Below are 26,527 nucleotides of genomic sequence, written 5' to 3' on the forward strand. Positions count from 1 at the left end.
CGCGCAAAATCAAGGCCGTCACGGGGCACAAAAGCGATAGAAAGTATAGAGAGCTACTGTAAGATACCAACGCCTAATCAATCCAACAAATGACATCAGCCCTCATATCTTTCTTCAACGGCAAACAAACTTCCAAGCATCTCATTTATTTCCATTAACATCCACGACTCTTCCTGCAGCACCATCTACCTCAAAAGATTAAAGATTGCTGTTGGGAAGACACCAGGAAACCTTTTTTTCCCCCAGGTTTGAATACTAGAGCAATTATTATTCCTGTAATTCCAAAATTATTAGATTATGTCTTACTCTTTGCTTCGAATGAACTTACTCATAACCAAGAGAGAATTTTTTCTTGTTTTATTCAGTTTTTGCTTCAGTCATGTGCAGTTTTTAGATTGATTATGTGTGTAAGCGTTAGACCCCATGCCCCTGCTCAAAGATACGTGACAAGTTAGAATCAAAGAAATGAAACAAAATGTATGTTTTTGCTCTGATAAGCAATCACCTGAACAATTTCATGAACCAATTATTCACCTCAGGCTCAAATTATTGCTGAATGATCTCTTCGACTTCGTTTTGGGAACTATTTAACAATACCGACTTTGCCTTATGGTGGATAATGCTTAATTATGGACAGCCTCCGGTCACTTTTGAAGATAATTATTACGTTTTCGTCACAGGCATCAAGGGAGAGTGTGAAGTAAGCTTACGGTACAATTTTCATTGCAATTCCATCGCGATAACTGGAAATTTTGCCTTTTCAACTTGAGCATTGAATTTAGTTGGTTACGATGCTAACAAAAAAGACGCTGAGAAAAGTGTCTCGGCTCAGGGGAACGCAACTATTGGTAGGCCAAACAACGTTGTAGCCCAACCAGAAAAAACTATTTCCCGACCCGCTCTCTGAGTAAACAGAAACAAGGTCGTATAATCGGCGAGGCCTGAGACGCAGTTTCAGCCAGCAGCATCTTAGGAGCAGACAAAGACAACATGCTCTGAATGCTCAAAAGATGATTTCAAACTAGTGGAGTCAGTTTTACATAGTCACTCGGAAGCGTAATTAGATGACACCATGGACAATTTTTCAATTGTGTGGGCGTTAAATATGATAGACAACAAATGCTCGAATGAACAAAGTGTTTATTACCTTTTTAAAAAAAAAAGGTTCAGTCGTGAAAGCTATATATTTTTTTACTTACAAAAAGCATGTAAATTTCTTTGAAATTTTAAGTATTTCATGAATATGAGAATGATGCCGTTGAACAGGCGTCCCAGCGCACTTCTTGTCGACCTTTTACAACTTAGTAATATTTCGCGTTGCGTTACATCAGGTAGGAATACTCGTGCGCGTGTCGTCTAGCCGGAAATGATCTTATCGCGTGACTTTTAGAACATGAGAAATGGAAGTGCCAAAACTGAAATATGAGCACAACAATTGACAAATCGTGTTATATCTTTAGAACGTAAACGTGTTCGTCGCTATTTGCATGCTGACCACAGATTATTATTGGCTTTGACCCAAGTCTTATGACGGTTTAGCACGGACTCATCCGATACTTCGTGGATATAAATACATTCATTGTTGTGCTTACGCAAATCGCGTGACGTGCGTAAGACATTACAAAATTAACATTCATTGCCTAAACGTCATTAGGGTCGTTGTAAGATCGTCATTGTTAGCGAGTCGTCCCGAACCGAATAAGAACGTTCGTAGGTTACAGCAGAACGACGGAAATGGCTTTCTTTAAAGTACTGATGCGTAGGGTTCAAGCCGTTATCCAAATTTTAGAGGTTTTTTGCGCAATTGCGTTAGTGAACAACACGTATGCACAGCTTTTCTCACAAAAGAAAGTCAAGCCTATAAAAGAAAAGATATTCGAAAAGATATTCGGAGGATTAAAGTAAATTATCAATTTATTAGGGTATATTTGGAAAACAGAAACGATGGAAAACGTATATAAATGCTTAAAGGTTGGAGAAGATCACTTCTACTCAAAGCCGTCTCTGACGGGTTTCTTCTAAAATATGACAAGAATATGTCAACAACGCCATCAGAGTCTTTTTGAAATAATTGTCTCGAATAAGTCGACATTACCATTAAATTTTCACCACGAGATAAAGGCTTTATCCACCAAAGTTCTATTTACGTGAAAGAAACATATTTGCTAGATTTGAATCAATGATGCGTTCCCTCGAGGTAGTTAGTTGCTTCGACTTTATTTATTGCTTTCAGCTACATTCTACCAAATCTCAAAATTTGACACATCAATGAGATACTTCTTTAGTTGCAAGTCATTTATGCGGTTATCCCTACCAGATAGATTTTCTTCTCTTCAGCAGAACTTATTAATTAATCATTCAATTAATTCACAAGTTAATCGAACCGAACCTTGAAGTGTAAGGGAATGCGAAGAAATACACTCGCTGGATTAAGAGTGATAAAGAACAACAAAAAGAAAAATAATTCAGTAAATTCATGGATGATGACGAAAATTCGTTCAGTTTTTATCTATTACAATTGCACAGTTGCACCACTTGTGCTTATTTGCGACTTATTTACATGAAAGAGATGCGCAAACTGACATCTTTCGAGTTCGGTTAGCTACTCTCGTAGCCTGGTCGAAAGCATAGATACGCATAAGCTGGATGGTAAGGAGCGTAGCGGATGACGGGGACAGGCGTATACGAAGGGTAAAATATTCGACTTCTATTACTGGAGTCATCGGATTCTGCTTTGTCTTGGTCACTGTTCGTGTCGTCCGTCTTAGGGTTTGTCCTTTTTCCTTTGGATCTGCGGTTGGAAAACCAAACCTAAGGAGGCATAAAGAAAGATAAAGTATGATTCACCAGTTATGATTGGTAGCAGAGTAAGGTTCTTGTAACAACTTGATCAATTTTGGTGCACAGTGTGACTTATCCTAAAATCGAGATTAACTTAAGACCCAAACTCAGAATATCTCAGGTTTGTAGCTATCGGTTATTCCAATAATTTATGCCTGAAATAAACGCCAAGACTGATATACCAAATAGGAACTGTATGGACCTAGATCTTCCTTACCCTAATATCTCTAACAAGATCTTGCAAGAACGATAGAAAATGAACCCTTCATAATTTAACATGTTCTTTATGCCTGTAAAAATTTCATTTTAATGAAACGAAAAGCCAAATGAACTTCGATTGTGCTCGTGAGGGACTTAATACAAGTGAAGTTCCCAAGTAGTACGTTCGCTGGTTATAATCATGCAATGTTTGCCTTTTAAACTCCTTATTCGTTGTTCAGTCTTTTTTAATATGAGCATGGACAATTTCTTTGGTCTTTTCGTTAAGTCGAGAATTGTTACTCAAACTTGCGTAGGACTGGACTAATGTTCTAAGGAGTAGTATAGGCAAAGGAAAAAAGAACCTGAATCCGTGATTCACTAATGTCCAATCTTTCCCCAAGTTCTTCACGAGTAAGGACATCCGGGTACTGCGTTTTCTCAAAGGCTTTCTCCAATTCTCTTATTTGATGAGGAGTAAATTTGGTACGATTACGTCGCCTGTAGTGCCTTAGCTTTTGCATTCCACTTGTGATGGAAGCAATGTCAACGGCACTTACTGTTGTAGGTGACGAGGAAGTTGGTTCTGTAAACAATTGCAAACACCTGTTACAAATCAAGCCTGGCAACTGCATTACTAGAATTATACCAAACTTTCTTTTAGAAATGAATTTTAGTCACAAAATGTCATTGTTGTGATCAATAACGTTCATTATGTTTAGAAGTTCTGACAAGTGCTTTTATTTCAAAAGGGAAGATCTCGCCACATTATCTTCAGCGGATACTTAACCAAAACTAAAAGCCATTGATGTAAATTATTATGTTCAGTAGGTTCCTTGAGACATCGATTTCTAAAAAGGATTTCAGGAAAATCACTCTGGGGTTTAGTTCACCAAATCCAAAAGGGATAAGAATTATAAGAATGTCCTTTACAACTCTTTAGGATAATGTTTCTTCTTGGTAGGTTTTAGTGAGGCTAACTTTGTAATTAGGTGTTAGGGAGAACGAGAAGTAAGCCCCATGCAAACGAAATAAATACTTTCTATCATCAAATACCTCCCAACATACAATGGTGTCTCGTGGCCTACTTTTATCAAGCACTCTCTTACCAGGCTTTTCTTGCGAAGGAGATGGCGATGAAGAGCTGGGCAAGCTGACAGTTCTTGTCTCCTCGTTGATACTCAAAATGTTGGCAATAGAGAAAGATCTTCTCTTCGGCCTAGGTTTAGCTTCTCCTGAACTACCATTGTCGTTGCTTGAAGTGTCGCCCTCACTTTCTACATCACTGTTTTCTGCTTCAGACTTGTCCATATAGTCGCTTCCAGTTGACTTTACCCTTCTCAACATTCTGCTAATAACTGTCAGTGGTGGTAGAGTTTCTTTTGTACACAAACCGTCGGCAACCAGCTTTTCTTTAACTTCCCAAGAGAAGATTCCTGGTGCTGCACGGCGATATTCCTCAATTTTGTTCTTTACTTCGGTGCTCACATCTCTCGATGTCTTTCTCTGTGCGCGCCCGGGCTCAAAAGACCCAGTATCGTTGTATTTAGAAAGTAGCTTGCTGATGCAGCCATGAGAAACTTTCAGTTGGCGACTGATATCGCATGGGCGGATGCCGAGCTCAGCCATCTCGATAATTCTTTGACGAACAGAGTTTGGAAGTGGTTTTCCATTTACAAAAACTCCACCGAGCTGGTTGAACTTTCCATGACCTAAAGTAACATTAAAAAAATGGTTAAGAAATCGATAGTTCCGCTAGGATGCCTGACGACTTGCAGTTGTTTGGTGTCTCGATAAAGTCTAACAAGTGATGCGTTTTTGTCGTAAACTATATCCTCGACTTATATTCGTTTCTCCAAGCTGAGCAGGGCTGGAGCTAAGTGGTCGTATAAATGAGTGTATTTATTCGAGGGGTTGGCTACATGTGAAAAAATTGTAACAATTGCTAAGACGAGTGTTCGCGTTCCTCTTTTGCGAGACACGAGGCATGGCAATCAGAAAGGATATGTTCATTTCCTTCGTTTAAATAATGTCCATTGGCTAACTGTGAACGTATTGAGTATGGCTGGTCCTTAGAAGCTTAGATAAAGGCAAATTTTATAGCAGCATTTCAAACAAATGCGACTTTTTCCTTTTCCTGTTTTGTTTTTATAATCATTATCATTATCTCCATGCGTAAGTTATTCCGTTATACCTAAATTCACCATATCTATGTAACTGTACGGACTTTACATAGCTACCGGCCATTTGGTTAATCGATTCTTGACCATGCTTTCGATTAAGAAAAATTCATGTGTTTGGCTGAGTACACCGAAGGCCAAGTTACCATTCGTAACGGGCTTTTAGGACGCCCGGTATACGTGGTTAATCGTTACTGATAGAAGTGAAGCTTAACATAAACAGAATTAAACATGCCTGCTGTGGAGGTTATATCCTTGTATTCCATAATCCTCTGCTTGGTTGAAAATGGCAAATTCTGCTCCTAAAACAAAGACGAAGGGGTGTTTTTGGCTTTTCTGCCCGTTTAACTTGCCAAGATGCGGCGCTTTGAGTCCGATTACCTAGTGTGTGACTGAAGCTTAGTAAGTTATAAGATACAGTGTGGGCGGGGAGAGCGTTTGACGTCAGTGGTCAAAACAAAGACAAGTACTGCTTTCCTACTACGTGATCGTGAATAAATCGTCTGTACGGGCTGTTTACACTTGGCCTCTACTTCCGCTGTGAATTTCGAAGCCGCAACATGCATCTTTGTATTATTTAAATCTACGAAATCAAAAAATACCTACCTATAATATAACAAGATAAATTTTCATTTACGTATGCTGTCTCGCTGTAGCTAAGAGAAGCGAAGGTTTTTAACTGTGAAGTGAAAATGTATTTTATAGTTCTTTAACATCAGTGAATTGTAATTTACCACAGTTCTGACGACGGATCTCATTTCTGATCCTACTGCATAAACTAGAAATTTATTAGTTTTCGTTACGAATGTATTTCAAGAGAGTTGAACGTGGGCGTTAAGGTACTTGCGCAGTTAAGCTGTGGGGAAATTAAAAAAAAAAAAAAAAACGTTTTAAGAAGTTAAAATGTGAATAGCAATTTTTGCCATGGCAGAGGACGAACACCAAAGATGATAACAAGGGATCATTATTTGTCAAGCTCATGGAATGCATGGAATCGTTCTAGACCGGCAGTTTAGGAATATGAAACGGATATGTCGATTCTATGATATCTGAACTACTTTGAATTGAAAATTTAGTGACGTAGAAGTTGTATTTCATCGACGAACCACAAGGTCCCTTTCTCGAAGAGAACATTATTTACATCCCAGGTGATAAAGGAAAACCTCTCTTAATGCTTTCCAGACTGGAAGGAAAATACGCTTAAGTCTAGTATAGCCATTGTCCCGTGCGCATTACAGCGTGGCACGAGCTCGACCGCCTCGCATATTACAGAGTGATAATTATTTTGTTTTGACGGGATAGTCTGTTGCACTTTGTATTATCCTGTAATTGTAAACCATTTGCTGTTCACGTGCGATTGAGTTAGCGTGACGTTCAATGGAACGCCCTAAGGGGCAATACAAACTAGGCTGCAAATGCAAATTTTATCTCTCTCGAGAGTTTCAAAGTCACGCGAACTCACTGAGGTCGGCTTCCGGTGATAGGAAAGCGATCGTGGCAGTCAGTAGAGTTTACGAAACATGAAAGAAAATCAGAACAGACAAAACACGCGACATTTGCTTTTTTTTTTTCTTTTTTCGTTTTTAGAGGGAGGGAGATTCGTTCTGAAATAATTGCAGAAATTGCGGGCTCAACGAATCTAATTATTGAATGTGGTTATAAAACATGACCCCGCGGTCGGAAGGAAAAGAAAAGTATACATGTTCTCTCAAGGTCACTGTCAGCGGAAATCACGACTTCCAAGTGACGGTATGTCAGAGGAACTATGTAAAAAATGTGGGGACGGTTTCTCAAAATATCATATCGTTCCTCTAAGTTTTATATCCAATTTCAAGTTTACGCGAAATCTTGTTAGAGAAAAGAATATTTTCCTTACGCAGAACCCCTAATGATATGCGGACGCTTGATGTTTAAGATGAAAAATTGATGAACCCAGGAAGTCTGATCTACATATTTCGCAATATTATTCACAATAGGCTCCAGCGCGTAGCGTGAAGTATGACTTCCTGTTACTTGTTAAGTTTCTTAAACGCCCCCTCATTCTGCCGATTCTACGCCAGATCTGCTCTATTCACTAAATTAATTAAACCAAGAAATAGTTTTATAATCCTTTAAACATCCGAAATAGTTAGTCTCGTAAATTTTTTCTTCGAATTTTAAGTTTACCTTTAAAAATTAACGCGAGAATGGTACAGGTGCAAGTTTGTAAACAATACCGTATAGCATGATATATTCCTCAGGAAGTTGAAGGTGGTTGAATCGATTGCGAAATGTGTTGACAACGATATTATTATCTTTGTCACTGAAATGAAACATTGTTGTTAACGTTGTTTAAGAGCTCCACAGACAATTATTAGCCGAGGTTTAAGTTGCCATTGTCATCAATGTTGATGACAATGTTGGAGGGCGTACAAATTTAACTCTGTTCTTCAGGCGGAACTTACTTAATAACAGAAAAGTTTGTCTTCATTTGGCTTACATGGGTTCATTGGATACTCCACAAACCCATGTGACCCAGAACTGTCTTGATGCTTCTAGGAACTTGTAGTCCCTACAACCCAATAGACAGTGGTACAACCACTTCACCTTAAAACCTAAGGTTGGGTAAAATTATTGCACAAGAATGAAACGCAAAAGCAACGTCTACCAGTGACCGCTTACTTTGCAGTCTAACAAGCCCGTTTACATTTTATTCAGGTATATTCCTCTCTTATTTCTTTTTATTCGTGACGACTACATTTGTTTACCGGTGACGTGGAGTATTTTCAGAACATCATTAGACAGCTGAACGTGACGGCTGGGCGTTAATTTGCAAATGTTTTTAGATATACCTAGTTTAAAAAACAACTGTTGTATGAACGTTGCCTAAATCTTCTTATTGTACCCTTAACGAAAACAAAGCGATTGCAAAAGTCTGTGGTGGTCATTAAAATGAGGTAGAAAAGAAAATCTCAGATCAGCGATCCCAGGCTTACCCGTCATTCGGATAAAGTTGTGTAGAGCAATGATCGAAATACTGAGTATAGATACAAACGGCTTTTTTAATCGTTCAAGAGTGCGTCTTGAGCAATGATTAGTGCAACTGACGTTTGTTTCAATAAGATCGGTGAAACGGTAAACGTTTGCTCTTTTATTAGTTTCTTTAGTATGGGGAAGTGAATAGCGCTAGTAGTGACTCGACCAAATTTCAGGACTCGCTATTCTGGCGATCAAATTTTCGTTGCGGAGAGAACATAGAATAGTCGTGCGGCACATGGCAAATATAAGAAGAAAATATCGGCCTCAGCCGTAAGAGTACAACAGTGACGAGTGATGGCTGGTGTTACAAGGTACTTATGCATTTTTATTTTGATTTTACCATCCGAGAAAATGAACGGTTTCCCAAGCACAACAGAAGGAGTCAAAAGTGAAATGTTTAGTACAATGAAGCCTTTCTAAAGAAATAAGCGTAAAAACCATATGCATTTTTAATATATACCTGTTCTGAATCATGAAAAAAAAAAGGAATGAGATGATGATACAGAGATTTCCAACCACTGTAAGTGTGTAAAAACCGTTGATGAGAGTGTGTAATCCTGACGTTGTATCCAACCGATTTCATCTACCTCAGTACAGACCTTACCAAATCCAGTAGTCTCAGAAAATTACAAGACCAGAAAATTATTGTTTGAAAAATACATCTTATCGACTACGATAATGAAGAAAGCATATCCTCTCCAAGATAAAATTGGTTAAAACTCTATTCTAGGGTTAAAGGAACCTCAAGTTGAACCAAATTGAAAGGAGTCCTGGAAAGTCTGCATTTTGGCACATTCCCGATAGGAAACCTCAAGAAGCAAACCTATTTTCGGCTGAAACTGGCGCGTTTCATTCGTTAGTGTGGTTGATATATTTACGATTGATTTATTAAGAAATAGGAGCTGTAATCGTTTCCCTAAGGCTCGAAAAATAGATTATGTATATGGCTTTCGATAGCGAACCTAACCAGCACGCTGTCATCCTTGAGAATGCTTGTAATGTAGTTTCAAACGGACATAGAAAATGGGGATCAATGAGTATGGTGGGCAATAACCTAAATGAATGTATTTATAATATTTATTCAAAATGAATAAATTACTAAACCGTGAACTTTATTGACAATTTGGTACTGTAAAATTTGAGATCAAACGTTGAAAAGTTTATTATTTTCAAAAAGACATTAGGTAGATAAGGTATACAACTATGAAGTAAAAAGTGCAAACGTAAAACAAGTGTGAATTCTGTTTAATACAGGTTAACAAAATTCATCAGACGAACAGACTCTGTATGAGGTGACAAACTGTCAAATAAATGATACGAGTTCCGACCAGTATTGTTCCATGCAATATGGTAAGTTCGATGAAAAATTACAAAAATAAACATTAAAATGTTTAGCTAGCGCGAAGCCATTTGAAGTGGCTTGTAACAAATGTAGGGACAAACACGAGTCGCCTGAATATACGGCCCGTAACGTATCACAGGTACCACAGGATATGATGGATAGAAAATACCCGTCTTGGTCGTTGGTACTGCATTTACGTCCATCTCAACTTCTGCCCTATGAGATTTTTTTATTTTAGATTTGGAGCGATGGTTCGAAAACCAAACCTATAAAAAAATAGAAAAACAACTGTAATAAATATTTTGCTTTCAGATTACATCTCATACAGCGACAATTTTTCCGGCCATCCTTCCCCCCCCCCCCCCACCTCTCCTTTAATTTAATGGTAGTGTCTTTGCCAAAAATTCCTTTTTTCAGTATAGTGTTACAGTTGAATGGTCCGGTGAAGTCTGTGAGATTATATGTTTTAAGGAACCGATAAAAAGTGGTTATCTGGTCTTGCAAACCTTGTATCATATAGTTAAAATTGATTCAATAAGCAAGGTTTCTCACCTGAATCTTGGATTCACTTATACGAAGTCTCTCGGCAAGTTCCTCTCGTGTTAGAGCATCTGGATAGCGAGTTTTCTCAAAAGCTTTTGTGAGCTCTTCAATTTGGTCAGACGTAAACTTGGTTCTGTTTCTCCGCTGATACAACCTTACTGCATTATGGCCGTTGTTGTTGCAGTTATTGCTTGCTGGACTTGGTAAGTCATTTAGAACCGAATCGGTGACAGTGCATCCTAGAAAACATAAAACAAGTGGATGTTTCCTTAAGTTCAAGATTCTCTTTAAGTGATGTAGGATTCCAGAAGGCAAATATCTACTTCTATCGCAATAAGTATTAAATTGATGAATAATTTTACTTACTAAGGTCAACTACTTTGACAGAAGACAAATATCTACTTTTATCGCAATAAGTATTGAACTGATGAATGATATTGCTTACCAAGTTCAATCACTTTGGTAGTAATCATCTCTCCAGTGTCTACCTTTTCTTCGTGTGTTTCCCATTTCTCTTTTTCCATGAGGATATTGTCTATTGAAAAAGCAGTAAAGTTCTTCCGGTGTTCGTTTTCTTTGGAGCAGTCCATTTCCACATCCTTGGCAGCAACAGGTGATATCTCAGTGTCACTGCCCGTGGATCTCACGCGTCGTAGCAACCTGCTAATCACGGTAAGAGGCGGCAACGTTTCTTTCGTACACAAACCATCGGCTACCAACTTTTCTTTAACTTCCCAAGAGAAGATTCCTGGCGCTGCGCGGCGATATTCTTCAATTTTGTTCCTCACTTCGGTGCTCACATCTCTCGATGTCTTTCTTTTAGCGCGCCCGGGCTCAAATGACCCAGTATCGTTGTACTTAGCAAGTAGCTTGCTGATGCAGCCATGTGAAACTTTCAGTTGGCGACTGATATCGCATGGGCGAATGCCGAGCTCAGCCATCTCGATAATTCGTTGGCGAACAGAGTTTGGAAGTGGCTTGCCGTTCACAAACACTCCACCTAATTGGTTTAGTTTACCTTGGAAGAAGATAAAACTTATCATTAAGAGGAAAAAAAATGAAAGATTTTGCGCACTTGGTTGGTTTGTATATTTGCAGAGATTTTACGCAATAATTACGATATGAAGTAGTACGGGGACAGAATATCGAAACTCAGACCGCCTTTAAAGCTTCCGAAAAACCTCTTAATTTGTCACGTTCTCAACAAAAAGGTGCACAATTGTAGCATACTTAATACCTGATTTGAATAGTTCGCTCATCTTCTCCTTTCAATAATTTTAGATGTGTCTCACGCGTACATTAGTTTGTTTTGGTTTATCTTTAAACGGCGACTGTGGTCCGCTAATATAACATATCGTGTCTAGGTGGATTCCGCATTGACGTCAAAGAATCATTCTATTTTAAGAGCCTTGTTTCTAAACATAGCCCTAAGAGACTATTTAAGATCACGTCCGCGAACTTATCAATTAGATTTGCGACAGCAGACTTCTATTAAATGACCTTTGATGACGTACTTCTATGCGTTATCGTCGACCAATTTAGTTCTCGCGTGACGACCTTTGCTATAGGCGTAGTCTCTGGTACTTGTGACATGTTTTTGTGTGTCCACGTGCTGTCAATTTCTCGTGTCGTCGGAACGTGTTATCTGCCTTGCAGGAATAACTCATGCACGGGTCCAAATGGTCTCTCTTTCGCAATAATCTTTGAGTGCTTTCTTTCACCTAACTAAACCAATAATGAGATTTCTATCGTTACTAACGTTAATATAACAATTTATTGATAAGATCATATGACATGAAGGTAAGAATAAACGTAAAAACGTAATAAAGTATGAAGTATGCATCATACAATCTGTCGTTTCAAATCATTGTGTGGATCTTAAGTGTCACACCACGCGACATGTAACCTCTATCTTCATACACTTACCATATTTTAAATTATTTCTAACTTCTCTCATATTTTCAGGCTTTCAAAATAAAGTAGATCTAAAGTTTATCTTTTGGATATATTTAGTTGACTGATTCGCGTAACATGTAACAACGGAGCGGAAATCCGGATAACGTAAAGATCATGATACTTGAAAAGCAGCTGGAGCGAAACAACAATAATTGAAATTAAATTAACTGGTGCTTTAAGTTTTTGCAGTTGATCAGTCAACTCGCCTTCCTCTACAAGCCCTTACACTTCGTCGATAGTATTTACCAAGAACTTTAAGCCTGAACTCGCATTTTTATAAACCAACAACTCTGGTTGAGTGAAGACGTCTTTAGCCGCAGATAGGGATTTAAAATTGAAGACAAATGTTATTAGCTTACTCAAAATAAGCTCTTAAAATGCTGAAAAAAAATATCTTCCTGATGATAACGAAGTATCAGTGAAATTAGGCGGGGAAAGCGTAGCTTCTAAGATACACAGCTTTGAAACTTATGACCTTTTCGATGATAATTTGTATTACGAGTTTTTGCAGCATGTCGGTCATGCCGGTCACTGGCGGAAAATTCAACATCACTAACAGAAAATAATTGGCAAAAAAACCCCACGGCTTTCGGAAACTCGAACATTAGAATTGACAATGTAATCATGGTGTGAACACCATTTTACAGTGGAACAGTTATTGATTCGTGAACGTAAAAGTTTGCCTAATATATAATGTCAGTCATCACGCCCCTTCCCACCCCTTTATTACATCCATTCGACCTTATTCTTAATAGGTTGGTGATATTCACCAAAGCAACTTTAGTCTCTCAGTCTATAAAGATACATCTCTGGGAAACACAAAAGAATTTAAAAAAGCCTCATTCGTTGAACAATTGGGGTCAAATTCGATTTCCTGACTTGTTGAGAGATCTGTTGAGATTATGCAGAATAACAGCCATGTTGATGTCCGTCTAACGGTGTGAACGATTGTTTCTTTAACATTCAAAACTACTCTTACATGAAAATTAAATCCTGAAACATCGTCACTTTCTTCGGGAAGATATTATTGAATTTAGAGGGTCTTAGATTTTATGAGGCTAAAATCTTATCCATTGTTCGTAATCAGTTCCTGCTGACCTGCAAGTTTGTGTCGCACTGCGGGGACAGTGTATTGTATACAGGATCTGATTAATTTATATTTAAAGGTATACTGTTGGCAGAGGAGTGAGGGATAAAGGACCAAAGGAAGTACAAAGAAGGAGAGGAACAGTGGGCACATAAGACCAGAGAAACAGTGGGTACAGAACACTGGAGGAATAGTGGACAGAGAGACCAAAGGAACAGTGGAACAGTGGAACAGTGGAACAGTGGAACAGTGGAACAGTGGAACAGTGGAACAGTGGAACAGTGGAACAGTGGAACAGTGGAACAGTGGAACAGTGGAACAGTGGAACAGTGGAACAGTGGAACAGTGGAACAGTGGAACAGTGGAACAGTGGAACAGTGGAACAGTGGAACAGTGGAACAGTGGAACAGTGGATACAGAGGACTAAAGGAACATTGGCACAGAGGACCAGAGGAACAGTGGGTACAGTAGACCAGAAAAATAGTGACCACAGAGGACCAGAGGAACAATGGGTACAGTAGACCAGAAAAATAGTGACCACAGAGGACCAGAGGAACAAAGGGCATAGAGGATCAGAGGAAAAGTGGCTACATAGTACCTCATGTGTGATTAAAGTACTAAATAGTGTGCAAAATCTGCATGCAATTTTCTTTTCTAGGGAATGTGGGAGAGGCTGAGAATTCGCTTGGAAAAATCCAAGATATTAGAAGATTTTCTGGGATCAATATTCAGGATGTTTTGGAGAGATTTTTAGAATATTTTTCGGGATTTTGAGTCTAAACCTGCTTTTGTTTCTGTTGTTCTTTACTTCTTATTACAATTCAGAACATTTAGAAGTTTTGGAAAAATTTAGTAAATATCGTGTGAGGTGTTTGAAGCATATAAAAACGGACTTAGGAATGGCCGATACAACGGTCACTTCATGGCTCTTGCTTGCACCTGACCTTGAAGCCGTCTCTGCAATTTAGTGTACAAAGCTCATGATGTCCAAGGAAATATGGATAACAAAAAAAAATTTGATGAGCCTTTTTATTTCTGATGTGCAGATTGAATTGAAAGCAAACTAGGTTATCCCTTGAGCGCTTGCTCGCTTACCACGCCCCTGAAAATTAAAACCGCATAACCTCGATTACTGCTTAATCGACAAATCTATGCATGTATAGAGACATTCTATCCTGGCATCGCAAATCCTATTTTTTTTTTTGAGGTATGGGAACGCGGCTCCCCGTTGTATAAATAAAAGCTCGCAGTCCAAGACTTAAAAAGAGCACCAATGGTTTTTGACTAGGTCCAGTATCCAGGTGGTGGAAAGAAAAATGTTGGAAAACTGGTCTCCATCACCCACGGGGCGCGAAGCGGCTGGCGGTATGTGTGACATGTGCAAACTGGGGCTGAAATGGATTGCCTTTGACTACCCTCATCACCAAAACGTTCTCTTCTTCCCTTCGCTCGGCGATTTGAGAACCATACCTGGAGGATGACAAATATGTTTAAATGTCTTATTAGGTAAGTAATGACAGTCCTACCTCGTTGAAAGAGTGAACATTTAAACAGAATTGTCCTTTGTTTTTCTTTTCTTAACTGAAACAATCGTTCAAACCCTGTCACATCCCAGTTGACTCTTTTTAATCTATATCTAACTAAACAACCTCTTTCTCTAAAAAGTATTTCATTGATTTCAGAAGCCTGGATATAGCCCAGATGTATATCCGAGACCTGAGAGTTTATTAGAGCGCGAGATTAACCAATCAGAATTTACTTCCCAACATAGCGTTGTTACGCCTGATTCCTGACAGGATTTTCCTTCAGTTTTTACCTGGATTCTTGTCTCGTGGATTCCAAGCTGCTGAGCCAAAGTTTCGCGTTCCCATGAATTAGGGTACGGGTTCCTCTCAAATTCTAATTCCAGCTTTAGAAGTTGATTTTTTGTGTACTTTGCCCTCTTTCGGCGCTGTCGGCCAGATATTATACAATCCTTATCCAAATTTGAACTTCTAAGGTTGATTTGATTGAAGCCTGTGAAAAGACCGAGCATCCTTCAATACTATTCACAAGTTGAATTATCAGAAGCTTTGTTATAATCGTCGAATTTCTCTGAAAACCTTCTTCGAAAAAAAAAGTGAATTTGGATAAGAAACTTAAAATCTGATATTTTAATGGGGAAGTGAAAGGTGGCGTCAGAGGAGCAACTGCGACAACCTCAATTTCACTATGCAAACAGTTAGTCTTTCTCACAAGAGGGAGAGAGAGAGCCCGGCGTAGACAAAAAGAATCATGTGCTTTGTCCTCTTTCGCCAGATGGACCAAGGTCGAACTATGCGTGAATGACTTGCCTCAATGAGAAGAGACTTCTATGTGACGTCATCATAGGTGAGATATCCGGGATAATAAAAAAACTGCGATGTTTCCGCAGTTGTTGCGGTCTTACGTCGGAAAAGTTTTTAGATTTTCTCCGGTGTTGCCCAGAATGAAGGTGCCTCTGGATCATAGGCAGGTGAGTAAAATAATAATTTTTTGAATGAATAAATAAATAATAATAATTCGTTTTAGGTGTCTTATTGTTCACCCAGAAAACGTGACGGGGGAAAGAGACATTTTGGTTTAAAATGATTGCCATCAATTTTTCAAAATAATTTATCTAAATCACTCCTATGGCAAAGAAATAAGGCTTGTCTCCGAGCAAAAGATTACAACGTGATCTTTCTCATGATATGGGTATTCAGATTTTAGTTCTTAACATGCGTCTATTTCTCGGTTGAAATTTCCTTGAATACACAATGAGTGAAGACATTTTTTCATGGTACCGTAAACTAAGCGCTGTAAAATTGCAACTTTGTTTGCGACAAACTCGAATAAATGCGTTTTATTTTGATATGCAAACAATCAAGACAGTTAAGAATCATCTTTAAGGAAGAGAAGGGACAGCAAATCCAGTAAAGAAAGCGCTCTGCCACCACTATCTGTTCAAGTTGAGGCCCAATCGCAACCAGTAAGGTAAGCGTTGGTTTTGTCGAAACTTTGGGAAAGTTACCTAATGATAGGTGAATTTTATAACCAAGGTAACTTACGTTCCGCAGTTTAGTCCATTTTTTTTAATGATGTCGTTATATCGGACAATTTCACTCCTGCCACGTGTTTCATTATAGTACTAACTGGATGCCCTCTTTGTTTTAGCGGTGAAGGCTGCTTATAAACTTCTTTAAGGTATTTTTAAGTCAACATCCTTGTGGACAAAAGGTTTGTGAGACTTACAATTTTTCAAGGTACTATAATCACTGTTCCTGATATGACTCCGTGTTACATGGCGTCTCTCCTTCTAGGATAGATATTTTGTCATATGAACTGTCACCTTTGTCGATTTCTGTGTGAAAAATATAATCTATGTTTCTGACATTTCAGCTTGAAGTTTTTAGTTTTCTCGTCTTAAAAATACTTTGAAGTCGTTTATACTGGTCCGATTGTTCCGAAAACAACAACAACAAAAAATATAAATAGGAAGAAAAATTAAAGTAAAACCCGCTGACTGTTTTGAGGCCATAAGTCGGCCACAAACACAACCCGTTTTTTACTTACATGGCTCTTTGATAGGATTTTTGGTAGTTATTCCTCTGAATTGGATAAAATTTTTCTTGAATTTCTTCGGTCAAATTTTGCAATTTGTAGAGAGCACTATGTCAGGCAAAGCCAGTCAGCTGTCATTTAATATAAAGTCGAATCAGTCACCCGATTGACAGCCTCACCCAAGTTCCACAGAATAGGAATATTGTTTAGCTGTAATTGACCACATAGTTTGCAAAGACTCGCTCGAAATACTACTTAAATTGATTTTGGCAGATAAAGATGGATTTTATCTTATCTCAAAGACTATTCTTAGTTTTATGAGGGTGGTTACGGTTTAATTGACCATACAGGTGGAGAACAATACAGACAGGCCGTCGGGACTTATTAAAGGACGACCATGACCGCCTGATAGAGGTAAAAGTTACAGTAGTTAAGGGGAAACAATTTCGGAACTTCGAAGGTGGATCAGGTTTTTCTGTCATAGTTTGACTAACGCAGGCTCGATGGTTATTTCTATCATTTGGCTGACTAGACAGCGAGCTTGTCTCCTTTGTTTATCATGACGGTTTTTTTGATAATTTGTGTGCTTTGATGGGGTATCCATTATTTTCTTATGCCATGGTATCAAATAGTAAATCACTTATATATCTAATTTACAGCAATCGAACTGTAGAAAACGTTAAAAAGAGTAGATACCCAGATTATTAATTATTATAACATTACCACATCATTCCTGTTATTCCTGTTCATTCCCATAACAATTTTTTCTGAGCAAAGAAAATCGTATTTTTAATAAATTATGAGTGACGGATTACTGTCAAAAACTTGAAACAATGATGAATAATTCGCAAAAATATTCAATCCAGGTGCAAATTTTCAGCTTCCATCCCCAAGTCTCCAATTGTTTATTTTAATCAAGTCGGTGGCAAAGTTACTGTTTACTTATTCGGCAGAATCTTTGAATTAATTTGATATAACCTTAAACATTCTCTCAAACAACAGTCAGAAAGCAAATCCCTTTAAAGTAATATTCAACTCAGATTAGCTATTTCACTTTCACAGCCTTTGCATGTATAACTCCAGAAAACTCTAAGTAAGGCCCACTTCAAACGTGGTTCGAACTTTTCAGACTTTTTATGGACCGAACCTTGCACAAATGCACCAAAATTTTTCTGTAGGGGAAGAACTTAAAGCGAGAAATTTATTTTGGCTGAAAACGAATGTCACTGCGCTCGACCAATTTGAAAGTGAAATGAACTTGCCCGATGTGGCATCTGGCTAACATGGTTGAGAAGTTGAATCACTTATCGTTTCATGTGAATCACTGCACAAGCTAGGGATCTGCTGGTCCCCTTAGAAGACTTATGGCAGCTTATGTGGTTTGTAGATTTTGGAATATGTGAGAGAACACTGCGGCACACCTAGTGGAGCAGCTGCGATAATGGACGAGGGAATTTCCATTCCTACAGGCAGAGGGTGTCATGATATGGTGATTTAGTTTGAAATACCATTCTGAATAAAGAGAAGTCCACGACTATCGCTACCAATGTAATGGTAAATTTTTACACCGAGAACGTACCAGAAAAATATACTTCGAGAAAATTTGACAGGTAACGTGGGGCGGCGTAACGTGCAAAGTCTGATTCAAAATATTTACCGTCTGTAGCACAGAGCTTGGAGTGATTTTCGCGCTCACTTTTCAGTATAATATGTCTTACATAAACTTTTACTGTATTTCTTAAAGGCAAAATTCAAGGGGCCCTTTATACTTTTATTACCTAGTTTTCTCATATTATATCATCTTCGCATGAGCTCCTTAGAAGAACTCCTTAAGCTCATGATCATCGAGGCAGTCAAAGCGCTGTGATTTTTCTTTCTTTTGACCTTTTTTTTCACTGGGCTCAATGTTGGAGGCGGGGGGAGACAACTTAACTAAGAATCAAACTGGGCGACTTTTCTAAATCTCCTTCACATCTGCATTTGAAATTACTTTACACGTTTTTCAAAAGTGTTTGATTTTTTTTAATTCTGCCGGGGAACACACGAAGCATTACGTCACAATCATATTTGAATACTCTCTCGATAATCTCATCTGAATTAGAACGCGAACCATCTTAAATATTTTAGAAGGAGGAATTTAGACGCTTCGAGGTTAGGTTATACGATTCTGCGTGGAATCAGAAATTCTTTATTTCATAGACAGATAAGTTCGTCGAAAAATGAAATATCAATTTTATTCAATATTTAGTTATACTCCAAATCTCAAGTTTTTGGTTGGCATGGGTATTGATATAAGACAGGCGATTAAAAATTGGATTATAAATTTATAATATCTTGACGAAAAAAATAAGAGCTAAAGGATTAATATCAGGAAATTTAAAATATCTTGATATCAGGGGAAGAGGATTTTTTACGACGCGGCTTGTGATTTGTAGCTCCTTCACGCCTCATAACCATATGCAACTCTCACTTAGTCAAGAGGAAATGGAAAGCATTGTTACACAGGCTGGTTACAACATCGGTAAGTAGAAGTGATCACTGTTCCCTTACCTTGCTTACGTGCATGCCCTTCCGTTCTTTGATTTAACGATTCACCATTTGAATGGGAAGTGTTGGTGTCGACAGCAGCAAACTCGCCCTCATTCGCACTGCATTCTCGTTTTCTGTTAGAGACTAGATTGATCATCTTGTGCTTGATAAGGCGGCTAATTGAACTTAGCGAAGGTAGATTCTCCCTATTGCACACGTTTTCACGCAATAGGCGATCACGCAGCTCCCAGGAGAAAATTCCTGGTTGTTCTCGCCTGTACTGCTCTATCTTCTGCTCCATTCGGAGAGTTATCACTCTTGGCCTTCCGACATTAGCACCTCCAGCATTAATTGATCCCGTTTTCTGATATTTTGATAGCAGCTTGCTGATACAACCATGGGTAATTTTTAGCCTTCGACTAATGTCGCAAGGACGAACTCCGCGTCGCGCCAATTCAACGATTTCTTCTCGGACTTCATTGGGTAGGGGCTTTCCGTTGATGTAAATACCGCCGAGTTGATTTACTCTCCCTGGACCTAATTAAGATACTTCAAATTTCAGTTGTCTTACTCTTGATACGGACAACTTGCCACACTGAGTTAAACTAAGGTCTTGATCCATACGTGTAGACTGTTACTTGGTCTAAACCACTTTAAGGTTTCGTGACTAAAGTAAAAGGTATCAAGTTATCACGGGATGATCAATTTTTTTAAATAAGTGAGTTCAGTTCCATGATGCTTGAGTCTACTGTTTGCGGAGGTTTCACGAGAAGACAATAGGTTTGGAAGGATTGATTAACGCCTAAGCTACGTTTAATTGCAATAAGTTAGTCCTGTCAATTGTTAAGAAAAACCTCAAACTCAACTTAAATAACATTACACACTCAGAAACTGGCGATTCATAAGGGTAGTGTTGTTGCTCAGATAACTATCAAACATGCAAAATAAAAATCAACATATATTTACCAGGCACGGGAACACAAAAATCCATAGTTTTCATAAACAGGAAGATCCGTTTTGATAACCGCACCTAATCTTTGAACGCAAGCAATCATTTTCGAACATATTTATGTTATACGGTGACTAGGCAACTGAACCGAGCCGCAAAAAACGCTATTTCTTCCACAATCGTTTAAAAGCTACGAGATATGTTTAAAACAAATTAAAGAGCTCTGTATGACAAAGTTATTTTCATTATTTCTCATTTTGACAAACAAAAGAGCAGTACGATCAATAGTTGCACACAGAAGAGTATGATTGAACGACTGTTTCTTAAACAAAAATAGTAAACAAAAGCACACTTCAATACGCTAGAAATAATGATTTTATTTGAATACAGTCTAGTTCACTTCATTTTAGGATTTAAGGTGACCAAAACTACTTAAGAAGAACTGTTTATAGTTGCAAACCGTGTAATTGAATAATCTTGACGGAAACAAAGTGCGAATTTGTTATTTCTTATTTCCAGTTTGACCCAAGCCCTCCGATTCCACTTGAGTGACATTTTTTTATCTAAAATTTCTCACTAACACTATGCCTTTTCAATTCTTCAAATCACTTAGGATGTAAATATTGGACTTGAAATTAAAAGCGTCACTGTTCGTCACTTTCAAATATCTTTAACTATTTTAGGTTTAATGTGGTCGCAGATGGACCTTTTCCTTTGTTCCCAATAATTTGTTCTTTATCTCAAAACGAGTCTCACTGTTTCAATTTGCGTTTACTTACACTTCTGTTTGTTCTTAAGAGATCCATTCGACATTACGGTGCTTTAATGGCCATCGTATCGCTATATTCTATGTTATTATCTATGTAATTATGTATAAGTTTTACCGAATAGCCTCAGGCTTTCGTTGTTATTTCTTATTTTTTCAACAGCTAGGATCAGTTTGATGTCACAAGATTTTAATATTGTAGTAAGATTCAGGTTAAAATTTATTTCGTTTACCCTGGGTTTGGGGATAAATGTTAATTTCTCAGTTTTGTAATATACTTGTCTCCCGGTTTCTGCATAATCAGGGGCGTCTTGAACACCTATCGTGCAGTGTTTCTTTTTTTCTGCGACACGTTGGAAGTCTTAAACTTGGTGTAAAAGAGTGGAAAAACAACGTTTTTGTGAACATTTTCTTTTACATCATTGCAAAACTACTTCGATGTGGTAAGATACAGTGAAAGCTGCAATGAACTAATAAGTTTAACACTTCGTCCAAAGATCTCTAGCTAAATAATTAATCTTTTGAAAAAAATTTGAAAATGTAGGTTTCGACGTATATCAGTTTTGACATTTTGCCCGATGACAAATGCAGTGCAATTATAACTTAATTGCTCACTTCTTAGATCGCTGCGACTGGGTGTCTATATTTGCAGCTTTCATTTATTTGTCTCATTGGTAGAATACAAAGAATTAACGGACAGATAAAGTGATCTGAACCATCGAATTAATACTGTGTAATTATCATTAAGATAATTTTTGTATTCCGCACCCATTCAAGTCCTTTGAAGTGACAGGTCTGGGCCATTGATTAAGTGGTCGTGTGGGCAGGTTACTGAGCCAACGGCTCCGGTCAACAATGCAAAACATGTGCGTCATCTTTTACAAAGTACCTATCTTTTGATTTTGAGCTAGAGCACGTTTATGAAGTTAATGACGTGGAGAAGACCCCTGAAGGCATATAATTACTTAAGGTGCAATGATGGTCCCTACTTTTTGTGTTTGAGCTCTTTCACCCCAAAAGGCAAGGCCAAACTTCATAGCAACATATTTTTCAGTGGTTAGAATACTTTATGAAACAAAACTAACGAAATGAAATTAGCGTCATTTCACAAAATAATTGTAAAACTCCTTTTCATCAGAATGAAAACTGAAAACGAGAGGCCTGAATGGGGACAAATTTACTTTTCTTTTTAAAAGCCCAATAGGAAGTCAGCCTATATCTATTTGATATTTATGTAGTGGAAGAATCAACAAATGATTTCTTTGTTAAATACGATCATTTATTCAATTTTTGAATTTACAGCCTGGGTTAAAAATGACTGATTTTTCGAAGGTCAAAACTTACAGTATTTCCCCTATGGGGTTTAACCTAGGATCAATGAAAATGGTCGCCTTTTCAAGGTTATCATTTCGGAAAGAGAAAACAATTAATGAAAAGTGCAACATCGGCAACATAAACACATTATGATGTGGCTTTCGTTGCTTGTTAAACCAGCAACGGCAAATTGCATTTTATTTCCGCCTTTCGTCTCACATTCTCGTAATTTCTTTGGCAAATTTTTTTGCAGTTTACAGTCTCGTTTCTAAACAAATTGAAAGCATCGACGTTCCCTCCCTTTCAGCTATGTGTCTAAGAAAGGCAAAAATTATAATTTGCAAGCTGACGAATAGATTAACGATACCGAGTACCACTTGCTCCTCTAAGCACATCGAATCTTAAATTTACAATTCACAGACCAAAGAATTGAAATTATGACATTGAGAATTAAACGAGACTTACCTGTAAGTTGAAGTTTGATGGTAATTCTATTGAGTCATCATGAGGTGCTGGAGATCACATGAGATTGCGAAATCCAATCCCCGAAATCAACTTTGAAGGCGAACAATGAATTGCACACTTTAAATTGGGTGGGTTTATTTCATACGCAAATAAGGGTGGGCATTAGACTAGGACCTCATGATGACTCAATAGAATTGCTATCATATTTCAAATTAGTGGTAAGTCTCGTTTAATTCTCAATTCTATTTCGTCATCATTCGGTACAGGGATCCTATGTGCGCAAAAATATTTTTTGGGATCACTTTCTGAAGGAGTTTAGACACCAGGCTCAATTAGGTAACCAAGCCTTCTGATGACATACGGACAATATTCTTCACTCACCTCTCCCGACTGGTTGAAGTGCCATTGGAGAGGGGACAGGGAAGGGAACATTTTTGTTCGGGAAAAAACAAATGGGAACTTATCTAGTAACTTTTTTTTTGTAATTTTCGCGAGAAAGAATAATACCTTATCTCGCTGAGCTCCGTTCATATACGAATCTTCTGCCTTTGGCTAAAATACGCTTTCTTTGCTAATTCTAAACACTACTCATGGTCAAATTGAACCAAAGTGAAGAAGTGCACCTCATCGAGAACAGGTCTTGAAAATTTATTAAATGTAATTTTTAGCGCGTCAAAATAGCGGTAACGTTGACATTGGTCTTGAAGACCAAATCCCAGCAGGCAAACAACATTAACCTTTCGTTGAACCATGTTATCTAACCAAGTACCTTATTTTAATGAACTACAAAATTTGTCATAAATGTAGTTAATTAGTTATTTATTTATTTAAGTGTAGCACTTATTTATTCTTGACATTCAGCTTATTTCGACTTTATGAGACAATTGGCATCAGTCATATTGAAATACGTATTTGACAACTTGATAATCTCGTCAGAAGGTCATAGGAAGTTGTACCTTAAAAGAAGCTAAGAGTAAAATCTTTAAGACCTTTTCACTGTTTAGAGCAGTAAATTTATATTATCCCTGGAAGCTTTGCACGTCCTAGTTATTTGCTCGATTATTTTTTGTCGCTGTTATGTTGCGCATCCATTTGAAGTGTGCGTATATGAGTGCTCAGGGTGCAGAGTGAAAATAGTACGCAAACTTAATAATTTCGACCCCTCCCCCCCAGCCCTTCCCTCTAAAAAAATTAATAGTTTCTGGACCATATTGACTTGAAATTTTACACTTGGTAATTCCTAAATTGACTGATGCCTCACACAAGAGAAAATTATTTCCACATCATAACTGTGGACCACCGAGGCCTTGCATTAATAAAAAGGCTATTCTGATATGTTCCACTGATTACTATAGGCCAGATGTGTTTGCAGCAAAGGATGGAGAAAATTTATTATTATTATTATTATTGTCATTATTATTATCATTATCGTCATTATTGTTATTGTGTTACATACTCTTAAACAAATTTGAAACTTTATCACTCCCCTCCCCCAAAGCAGCTGCATGTACACATTACAGGGCCTTTTTTAAAGTCCTCTCTGTTTAATGCCTCAAGGCTTGCTGGTTTGGCAGTCAGTGGAAAAGTAATAAAAGAATTACATTTAGTTGGATTTAAATGATAATAATTAAGATCTAAATATAGATTCTAACTGTACTGACTCAGGATACAAAAACGAGACATTTATTGTATTATATCAGGTGTCTTCATGCAAATGAGCCAAGAGAGCTTTTTTTTGTTGTTGTTGTTTAGTACATAATCATAGAAAGCCCCATATTTTGTAGTTGTAAGTCATAGAGTGAAACTCAGTAGTTTAACTATATTCAATAGACCTTAATGCAGTTTTCAACACCAACTTGATGGGTTGGTGGGCAGGCGTGACCATGCAGTATTTGTATGAGAATCCGATGTCAAGTAATTTTTGAGAAAATTCTGTTATGATAAAAAATACCAGTAATATTGCAAACTTAATCAACAGTTACACATGTTATAGGAAAGGATTCTTTTGTAAAAAACTTTTCTTCTTGCAGACTAAAGTTTCCTGAAAGAAAATAACAGACAATGTATGGAAAATCCACTTCAACCAACAGGGTAAATTCAAGGACAGGTACAGCCATAGCCACTATGAAGCAAGCATCCTTACCACTCCCAAAATGCATTATGAGCTGCTCCAGATGTCCGGGTGGTCCAGGGAACAATTTAAACATTAATACAGTTTTGTCTATTTAGATTAATTATTGCTAAGTACATCATTTCACAACAATGTACTTTAACAAGTCAGGTATATATATAATTAATAACACAAAAGAAAATGCTTTCTGGTTTTATTGCTAATAGAGATATCAAATCAAGAAAGTATAAGCTTTTTTATGACAAGTCAAATTTTAGCTGAAGGCTTTTCGAGTTATTAATTTGACAATAAAAAATCTAAAACAAGCTAAAATTCCAAGATAATTTATATAATGTTTAGATTGATCCTCAGACCACTGACCCCTAGTTGATATGGAATTAAGAACTCCTCACTGCCAGTCAGAAAGGCGTCTGAATGAATTGTTACTTGGGGTGTACCATGGGTTGCAGTGTTACATGAGGTGGTGATATTTTCAGTCCACCATAGAAGATCAGATCTTGCCATGTCTGAAAGAGTCATGATGGCTTTAAAATTGCCTTTATTTTGTTTTAAGGTTTTAACCTTGTCTCTAGTTCAAGTTGACTATAATATAGGGGACCATACCGTACCCCAGGGAAGCTTGCTACCATAAGACCAATCACCTCAGAGACAGTCTAAATGGTGGGAGAGAGGTTATGGTACAAGCCAACTGCTTTTGATTTGATCTTTGTGGCTTTTGTGGGTGTCAGAGAAACTTTCATTTCAACAGAGTTTAGTGTGAAACCCATAAGATTAATATACTAAGTAGGAACAAGAACTGATTTTTCTCTGTTAAGTGTAAGGCCCAAATTTGTGAATAGCTTGATTGTTTGCATCACAATCCTGAAAAGTGTTCCCTTTGAGATAAGTATCATCTATATAGCCCACATTCTCAAAACCTTTGGAGTGCAAGGTTGAGTATGCTGGCTTCATTAATTTTGTGAATATTCTCAGAGCACTACTCAATCCCTTGGGAAGACAAGTAAACTGAAAAAAGTGGTTCTTGCATTTGAACCAAAGATATTTTCTATGATTTGGGTCTATAGACCCAGAATAGTAGGCATCATTTAAATCTATGTTAGCCATGTAACAGTTAGGGCTCATTAGAGTGATGGCACTTCTTAGTTTTTCTTTTTTGAAATGGTGATATTGCACAGATTGATTTAGATATTTCAGACTGAGAATCAGTTGATATGAGCCATCTTTCTTCAGCCAAATAAAAATGTTGGATATGTATTCTTCAGAATGTGTTGTTTTCTCAATAAATCCTGTTTCTAAAAACTTTGCAATTTGATTGACAATAATAAGTGCCTTAGTTACATTGAAATTGTATTCTCTAGGAATGATGGTCTGCTGGGGATTGTTACAATACTCAATTTTGACCCCTTTACAAAACTAAGTATAAAATAATCAGAGGTTATAGTTTGTCATGCAGGTAGAAAATGTTTTAATATACCAGCAACAAATGATATGCTATATGCATTGGCATGATCATTATCATTATTAAGACTCACCAGCAAATTTAGGTTTAGGTTAAGGCTTAGCAGCAGTTATTGTTGTTGTTTGCGTCTCCCCTTCCATTTGGGGTCTAGAGAAGATCTCTCCCCAGCCCTAAGTTTTCCATTAAAA

General features: G+C 37.6%; 3 protein-coding genes and 1 long non-coding RNA gene across 18 annotated transcripts; 1 reads left to right on the plus strand and 3 right to left on the minus strand.

Annotated features, from left to right (window-relative positions):
- Positions 1 to 2,198: 2,198 nt before the first annotated feature.
- LOC131773142 (paired box protein Pax-3) lies at positions 2,199 to 5,614 on the minus strand. Its single transcript, XM_059089119.1, has 4 exons — positions 5,455 to 5,614; positions 4,149 to 4,751; positions 3,405 to 3,625; positions 2,199 to 2,811 (listed from the first exon to the last, which is right to left on the minus strand). Exons 1-4 carry the CDS (start codon positions 5,483 to 5,485, stop codon positions 2,599 to 2,601), a joined length of 1,068 nt encoding a protein of 355 aa, XP_058945102.1. The 5' UTR covers positions 5,486 to 5,614; the 3' UTR covers positions 2,199 to 2,598.
- Positions 5,615 to 6,914: 1,300 nt separating this feature from the next.
- Positions 6,915 to 26,163, plus strand: LOC131773137 (uncharacterized). 15 transcript variants are annotated; one of them, XR_010717325.1, is made up of 9 exons: positions 6,944 to 6,968; positions 9,492 to 9,587; positions 14,454 to 14,671; positions 14,848 to 15,044; positions 15,464 to 15,659; positions 16,054 to 16,159; positions 16,340 to 16,402; positions 17,077 to 19,247; positions 24,780 to 26,163. It is a non-coding gene; the product is annotated as an uncharacterized lncRNA (long non-coding RNA). The 15 variants fall into 15 exon arrangements; XR_010717322.1 differs by lacking the exon at positions 6,944 to 6,968 and adding an exon at positions 6,977 to 7,916; XR_010717320.1 differs by lacking the exon at positions 6,944 to 6,968 and adding an exon at positions 7,923 to 8,548 and having other exon boundaries at positions 8,968 to 9,587; positions 14,373 to 14,671.
- LOC131773135 (paired box protein Pax-3-B-like) lies at positions 9,467 to 11,503 on the minus strand. Its single transcript, XM_059089112.2, has 4 exons — positions 11,360 to 11,503; positions 10,568 to 11,140; positions 10,132 to 10,361; positions 9,467 to 9,845 (listed from the first exon to the last, which is right to left on the minus strand). The coding sequence occupies exons 1-4, from the start codon at positions 11,379 to 11,381 to the stop codon at positions 9,633 to 9,635; spliced, it is 1,038 nt and encodes a 345-aa protein (XP_058945095.2). The 5' UTR covers positions 11,382 to 11,503; the 3' UTR covers positions 9,467 to 9,632.
- Positions 14,282 to 20,314, minus strand: LOC131773136 (paired box protein Pax-3-B). Its single transcript, XM_059089113.2, has 4 exons — positions 20,222 to 20,314; positions 19,277 to 19,792; positions 14,982 to 15,181; positions 14,282 to 14,635 (listed from the first exon to the last, which is right to left on the minus strand). Exons 1-4 carry the CDS (start codon positions 20,253 to 20,255, stop codon positions 14,450 to 14,452), a joined length of 936 nt encoding a protein of 311 aa, XP_058945096.1. The 5' UTR covers positions 20,256 to 20,314; the 3' UTR covers positions 14,282 to 14,449.
- Positions 26,164 to 26,527: the final 364 nt, after the last annotated feature.

The sequence above is a fragment of the Pocillopora verrucosa genome, chromosome 4 (assembly GCF_036669915.1).
Source record: "Pocillopora verrucosa isolate sample1 chromosome 4, ASM3666991v2, whole genome shotgun sequence".
In the NCBI taxonomy this organism is placed as follows: domain Eukaryota; kingdom Metazoa; phylum Cnidaria; class Anthozoa; order Scleractinia; family Pocilloporidae; genus Pocillopora; species Pocillopora verrucosa.